This window comes from Staurois parvus, unplaced genomic scaffold (assembly GCF_062004578.1).
Source record: "Staurois parvus isolate SC_StPar_1 unplaced genomic scaffold, SC_StPar_1.0 ptg002113l, whole genome shotgun sequence".
NCBI lineage: Eukaryota > Metazoa > Chordata > Amphibia > Anura > Ranidae > Staurois > Staurois parvus.
In genome coordinates, this window is record NW_028319909.1 from 3,632,501 (window position 1) to 3,640,587 (window position 8,087).

At 43.4% G+C, this 8,087-nt stretch overlaps 1 protein-coding gene across 1 annotated transcript in view; it reads right to left on the minus strand.

The window, feature by feature from the left end:
• The window catches only part of LOC149432737 (hepcidin-1-like), a 7,866-nt gene extending 499 nt beyond the window's left edge, over positions 1 to 7,367 (minus strand). Inside the window, exons 1-3 of the mRNA XM_089664966.1 lie at positions 7,234 to 7,367; positions 2,804 to 2,866; positions 1 to 11 (exon numbers count right to left, since the gene is read on the minus strand). The exon at positions 1 to 11 is cut by the window's left edge and continues 499 nt beyond it. Coding sequence (XP_089521092.1) covers positions 1 to 11; positions 2,804 to 2,866; positions 7,234 to 7,311 — 152 coding nt within the window. The 5' untranslated portion in view covers positions 7,312 to 7,367. The remainder of the gene's footprint in view (positions 12 to 2,803; positions 2,867 to 7,233) is intronic.
• Between the last annotated feature and the right edge of the window lie 720 nt (positions 7,368 to 8,087).

Genomic DNA, 8,087 nt, shown 5'->3' on the forward strand with positions numbered 1-8,087 from the left:
TCTGCAGATTCCTAGAAGGTAAAGATGAAGCCAAGTTATAGCTGAACTCCAGGAAAACAGAGACAGTAAGTCAGATGAGATGCATCTATGGGAGCCAGAGCTGTAATTATGTGAAATGGGGCCCCTTAGCAAACCTAAAAGGGGCCCCTTCCTAAATCTTGAATCTCCATCATAAACACAATTCTTGTACGGATACAGAATACTTAAAGTGTTACAAAACCCAGGACCCTGCATTCACTATATCTGGTCTCCCCGGACCCTGCATTCACTATATCTGGTCTCCCCGGACCCTGCATTCACTATATCTGGTCTCCCCGGACCCTGCATTCACTATATCTGGTCTCCCCGGACCCTGCATTCACTATATCTGGTCTCCCCGGACCCTGCATTCACTATATCTGGTCTCCCCGGACCCTGCATTCACTATATCCGGTCTCCCCGGACCCTGCATTCACTATATCCGCTCTCCCCGGACCCTGCATTCACTATATCCGCTCTCCCCAGGACCCTGCATTCACTATATCCGGTCTCCTCGGACCCTGCATTCTCTATATCTGGTCTCCCTGGACCCTGCATTCACTATATCCGGTCTCCCTGGACCCTGCATTCACTATATCCACTCTCCCTGGACCCTGCATTCACTATATCTTATGTCCACAGACCCTGCATTCGCTATATCAGGTCTGCCTGGACCCTGCATTCACTATATCTGGTCTCCCTGGACCATGTATTCACTATATCCGGTCTCCACGGACCCTGCATTCACTATATCCGCTCTCCACGGACCCTACATTCACTATATCTGCTCTCTTTGGACCCTGCATTCACTATATCTGCTCTCCTCAGACCCTGCATTCACTATATCTGGTCTCCTCGGACCCTGCAATCACTATATCTGGTCTCCCCGGACCCAGCATTCACTATATCTGGTCTCCCCGGACCCTGCAATCACTATATCTGGTCTCTCCGGACCCCGCATTCACTATATCTGGCCTCCCCGGACCCTGCATTCACTATATCTGGTTTCCCAGGACACTGCATTCACTATATCTGGTCTCCACAGACCCTGCATTCACTATATCTGATCTCCCTGGACCCTGCATTCACTATATCTGATCTCCCTGGACCCCGCATTCACTATATCCGGTCTCCCTGGACCCTGCATTCACTATATCCGGTCTCCCTGGACCACGCATTCACTATATCCGGTCTCCACGGACCCTGCATTCACTATATCCGCTCTCCACGGACCCTGCATTCACTATATCCGCTCTTCCCGGACCCTGCATTCACTATATCTGCTCTCTTTGGACCCTGCATTCACTATATCTGCTCTCCTCAGACCCTGCATTCACTATATCTGGTCTCCTCGGACCCTGCAATCACTATATCTGGTCTCCCCGGGCCCAGCATTCACTATATCTGGTCTCCCCGGACCCTGCAATCACTATATTTGGTCTCCCCGGACCCTGCATTCACTATATCTGGTCTCCCCGGACCCTGCATTCACTATGTCCGGTCTCCCCAGACCCTGCATTCACTATATTTGGTCTCCCCGGACCCTGCATTCACTATATCTTGTCTCCCCGGACCCAGCATTCACTATATCTGGTCTCCCCGGACCCTGCAATCACTATATCTGGTCTCCCCGGACCCTGCATTCACTATATCTGGCCTCCCCGGACCCTGCATTCACTATATCTGGTTTCCCAGGACACTGCATTCACTATATCTGGTCTCCACAGACCCTGCATTCACTATATCCGCTCTCCACGGACCCTGCATTCACTATATCCGCTCTTCCCGGACCCTGCATTCACTATATCTGCTCTCTTTGGACCCTGCATTCACTATATCTGCTCTCCTCAGACCCTGCATTCACTATATCCGCTCTCCCCGGACCCTGCATTCACTATATCCGCTCTCCCAGGACCCTGCATTCACTATATCTGGTCTCCTCGGACCCTGCATTCACTATATCCGCTCTCCCCGGACCCCGCATTCACTATATCCGCTCTCCCCGGACCCCGCATTCACTATATCCGCTCTCCCCGGACCCTGCATTCACTATATACCAGAAAATAGCTTTAGATTTACCAAAAACCATATAATATGAGATTTATTTATTTATTTATTTATTATAGGTACTTATATAGCGCCGTTAATTTACGCAGCGCTTTACATATATATTGTGCATTCACATCGGTCCCTAACCCTCAAGGGGTGTACAATCTAACCTGTACAAACCTGAACAACAGTTTCAATTGTATCCACTTAGGCAGGCCCTTGCAATACATAGTTGAAGGTAAATCTAAAGGAATTGGGTGGTAATTGGACAGAAAATTGTATATATACAATTTTATTTCAATTTTATGTTCAATTTCTGCCCAATTTCCTTTAGATTTACCTTCAACCCTGTAGTGCAAGAGCCTGCCTAACTGGATACAATTGAAAGCGTTGTTTAGGTTTGACCTCATATTATATGGTTTTTAGTAAATCTAAAGCAAAATTCTCAAGAAAATTGTATAGTGTATGGCCAGCCTTAGAGTGGCGCCGCTGTCTCTCTTCTCTACCTGCGTATCTACAAGCTCTTCCAGCCGGCTGCCTCCTCTCACAACCCACATATCCACAAGCCTTCCATCAAAGATGGACTTGGACGATATTTCCACATGGACCTTCCATTAACTTTAACCATCTATGGTCCACTCCCTGACACCCCCACCACCCCCTGACACCCCCCCCACAGGGAAGATGATCTAGCGCTCCCTATCCCCATTTACTATATCATCTTAGAATATCCTACCTTGATGTCTGCATTTTCCATCTGTGGGTGAACCAGCTGGGCCGTAGAATCCTCATGTTCATTCTGAAAAAAAAAATAATATAGAATTATATTTGTTACTTTTATAGATTGCTTCAAAAGGTCTGGACGTGTTTTTAATTTGATTATTATTATTTATTACAGGTACTTGCCGAGCGCCAGCAAATTACGCGGCATATTACATATTTATTACACATTCACATCAGTAAATATGTACCAGCAGTAACACTGTAGTGCCAGGGAGTATCCAATGGCCTTTATGGATGAAGAAACTTGACCTGAACTTTGTAAGTTTTTTGTTGTTTTCCTCTAAAAGAAACTTTTAGGGTTCTCCCATCACAAAACCGTTTTTTATTTTTCTATTTTTGGGGAAAAAAGTCCTGGGCCAATGGACAGTATTAAAATACATGTCTGAAGGTAGCCGGGGAGTTCAAGCAATGCCAACATTCCGCAAAGACCTGCGGATAAATACACACCAGACTTGCAGGCATATCGTATGTTAAATTTCTGGCCTCCCCAGACCCTGCATTCACTATATCCGCTCTCCCCGGACCCTGCATTCACTATATCCGCTCTCCCTGGACCCTGCATTCACTATATCCGCTCTCCCCGGACCCTGCATTCACTATATCCGCTCTCCCCGGATCCTGCATTCACTATATCCGCTCTCCCTGGACCCTGCATTCACTATATCTGGTCTCCCCGGACCCTGCATTCACTATATCCGCTCTCCCCGGACCCTGCATTCACTATATCTGGTCTCCGCGGACCCTGCATTCACTATATCCGCTCTCCCTGGACCCTGCATTCACTATATCCACTCTCCCTGGACCCTGCATTCACTATATCTGGTCTCCCTGGACCCTGCATTCACTATATCTGGTCTAACCAGACCCTGCATTCACTATATCCACTCTCCCCGGACCCCGCATTCACTATATCTGGTCTCCCTTGACCCTGCATTCACTATATCTGCTCTCTCTCCGGACCTTGCATTCACTATATCCGCTCTCACCGGCCCCTGCATTCACTATATCCGCTCTCCCCGGACCCCGCATTCACTATATCCGCTCTCCCCGGACCCTGCATTCACTATATCTGGTCTCCCCAGACCCTGCATTCACTATATCTGGTCTCCCCGGACCCTGCATTCACTATATCTGGTCTCCCCGGACCCCGCATTCATTATATCTGCTCTCCCCGGACCCTGCATTCACTATATCCGGTCTCCCCGGACCCTTCATTCATTATATCCGCTCTCCCTGGACCCTGCATTTACTATATCTGGTCTCCCCGGACCCTGCATTCACTATATCTGGTCTCCCTTGACCCTGCATTCACTGTATCCGGTCTCCCCGGACCCTGCATTCACTGTATCCGGTCTCCCCAGACCCTGCATTCACTATATCTGGTCTCCCCGGACCCTGCATTCACTATAAAACGAATTAACCTATTGCTAGCTGGCACTAAGTGTGCAATGGGGAAGGGACTATACAATTGAAATATATGGAGGTCTAGTGTGGACTATCAATGTATGTTGGATTGTATGAATAAATAAGCCCTAAGAACTTATTTTAAGTATTTCTTTTGTAAAAAAGGTTTATATATGCGAGTGGAACCTCAAAAGTAGAAGACGTGGGGCACTGTCTAGCAACACCCCTGTAAAGGAACGAGGATAATCATTCAATGGGGAACGTCTGGTCTGATGACAACTGTCTTCGATGAGATATCCCTTCACTTTGAGGAGATCTCTTCTTAGTTCCTGCTGTGTATCCAGGACAGGAAGTAAAGGTAACAGTCCCCAATGGAACAAAGATGGCAACAATAGACCTGACTGGGTTTTAACCCTTCCAACCATTCTGGAAACCTCAGGAAAACCACCTACGGTGTGTGTTTCAACCCCAATGAAAAATGTGTGTTGAATATTTTGAATAATATTAGATTGTATATAAATACTATGATCCCATATATTGAGGATATCTCAAAGCCAATCTTTACAAAATGTAATCAATGTATACAAAAGTAAAAAAAAAATGTTTTGGCTTTAAATATACCTTAAAAACAAAGCATTCTTTTGGTAGAGGAGACAACTGCTGTTTTTGGAAATAACCTTCATATAAAAGGTCAACCACCAGTCTGGTGGGAATTATTTTATGTTTGTCTATCACAAATCTGATTTAGTTTTTATAAACCATGTTGTTATCGTTTCCAACAACCCATTTACCTCCTATAATCAAAGCATCTTTTTGGCAGAGAAGACTACGGCTGTTTTTGGAAATAAACTTCATACTAAAGGTCAACCACCAGTCTGGTGGGCACCACTTGATTTGGTTTTACTTTTGTATACATTAACTACCTATCACATATCAGTGGTGGTTTTTATAAACCGTGGAGTTACATTTTCCTACCACCCATTTACCTCTTATAATATACAATAAAAAATAAAGCATCTCTTTGGTAGAGGAGACTACGGCTGTTTTTGGAAATTACCTTCTTACTAAAGGTCAACCACCAGTCTACTGGGCACCATTTGATGTCTACCTATCACATATCTTGGGTGGTTTTTACAAACCACGGTGTTAAATTTTTCCCACACCCCTCCTCTTTCAACATACTTAACAAATATAGCATCTGTTTGGTAGAGAAGGCTACTGCTGTTTTTGGAAATAACTTTCATGCAAAAGGTCAACCACCAATCTGGTGGGCACCATTTAATGGAACCTATCACATATCTGTGGTGGTTTTTGTAAACCATGAAGTTACTTTTCCCCACAGCCCACTTCTTTCAATATTCTTTAAAAATATAGCATCTGTTTGGTAAAGAAGACTACTGCTGTTTTTGGAAATAACCTTCATACAAAAGGTCAACCACCAATCTGATGTGTACCATTTTACATCTATCACATATATGTGGTGGTTTTTATAAACCATGATGTTACCTTTCCCTTCAACCCATTTACCTCTTTCAATATACTGTAAAAAAAAGTAAAGCATCTTTTGGTAGAGAAGACTACTGCTGTTTTTGGAAACAACCTTCATACAGAAGGTCAACCACCAATCTGGTGGTCACCATTTTACATCTATCTATCATATATCTATGGTGGTTTTTATAAACCATGGTGTTACCTTTTTCCCACAGCCCACCTCTTTCAATATACCTAAAAAATAAAGCATCTTTTGGTAGAGAAGACTACTGCTGTTTTTGGAAATAACCTTCACACAAAAGGTCCACCACCAGTCTGGTGGGCACCATTTTACGTCTATCACATATCTATGGTGGTTTTTATAAACCATGGTGTTACCTTTTCCCACAGCCCACCTCTTTCAATATACTTAAAAAATATAGCATCTGTTTGGTAGAGAAGACTACTGCTGTTTTTGGAAACAGCCTTCATACAAAAGGTCAACCACCAATCTGGTGGACACCATTCTACGTCTATCTATCATATATCTATGGTGGTTTTTATAAACCATTGTGTCACCTTTTTCCCACAGCCCACCTCTTTCAATCTACTTAAAAAAATAAAGCATCTGTTTGGTAAAGAAGACTACTGCTGTTTTTGGAAATAACGTTCATACAAAAGGTCAGCCACCAGTCTGGTGGGCAGCATTTGATGTCTACCTATCACATATTTTTGGTGGTTTTTACAAACCATTGTGTTACCTTTTCCCACAGCCCACCTCTTTCAATATACTTAAAAAAATATAGTATCTGTTTGGCAGAAAAGACTACTGCTGTTTTTGGAAACAACCTTCATACAAAAGGTCAACCACCAATATGGTGGGCACCATTTTACATCTATCACACATATGTGGTGGTTTTTATAAACCATGATGTTACTATTCCCTTCAACCCATTTACCTCTTTCAATATACTGTAAAAAAAGTAAAGCATCTTTTGGTAGAGAAGACTACTGCCGTTTTTGGAAATAACCTTCATACAAAAGTTCAACCACCAATCTGGTGGGCACCATTTTACATCTATCACATATATGTGGTGTTTTTTATAAACCATGATGTTACCTTTTTCCCACAGCCCACCTCTTTCAATATACTTAAAAAAATAAAGCATCTGTTTGGTAGAGAAGACTACTGCTGTTTTTGGAAACAACCTTCATACAAAAGGTCAACCACAAATCTGGTGGACACCATTTGATGTCTACCTATCACATATTTATGGTGGTTTTTATAAACCATTGTGTTACATTTTTCCCACAGCTCATTTACCTCTTTCAATATACTGTAAAAATATAAAGCATCTTTTGGTAGAGAAGACTACTGCTGTTTTTGGAAATAACCTTCATACAAAAGGTCAACCACCAATCTGGTGGGCACCATTTGACGTCTACCTATCACATATCTTTAGTGGCTTCTATACACTGTGGTGTTACCTTTCCCTACAACTCACTTACCTCTTTCAGAAAGGCGCAGAGTCCTTGGTGGAAGGCGGCAGAGAGGATGAGAATTAGGTAGAGGTAGGTGGATTTCATCTTCGGTTTCTTGAGATGACCCAAAAGTCTATGTGGCAGTTGAGTTCAGTCTGAGAGACCTGTGTGGTTCATCCGTCAGAGCAGAGCTGTATATATGGACGGGTCCCAGCCTGGAGGTCACGGAAGAGGTCACTTTTCTGATAATCCATGGCGCCTTCTGCTTGTTTATTTTCTTTCTTACGAGCAGAGTCAGTATTACAAATTTTGTAATTTTTCCAGATGTTATCACATAGCTTGGGATCTTTACCGTAAGAGTCATAGGATTTCAGACGTGGGGAAATTCTGGAACATAGGATGTACTGTACCTGGTGGATAGGAAGTGACTTAAAGGTTACATTACAATTGTACTGAACAGCAGTATGTCATCCTGTCCTCTAATACTACAAAAGGAAAAATGACAGAAACAGATACATAGAGGATACGTCTCAAAAGAAAAAACATGAACAGAAATGAAATTCGATGTAAACCCCTAACTTGATCACATTTACTTTGCTAAACCATCGTTTATCGTAAACAATTGTTATTTTTAAATAAAATACAAATGTCATCCTTTGTTACATCTCAGTGGTGCTGATCTCGTGCAGCCTCTTCGCAGTCACTTCCTCTAGTGATGGCCGCATGGCATTTCTAGGGGAAAACCCACGCACATTTGTTTCTCTCTTTTGTTTTTTTCTTTTTTCTAAAGCTGGCCACAGATGGGTTTGAATCTCGACTGGTTCAGAAGGGACCGGTCACAATTTGATCCATCCATGGCCAGGCTAATTGTACCCAAGTCG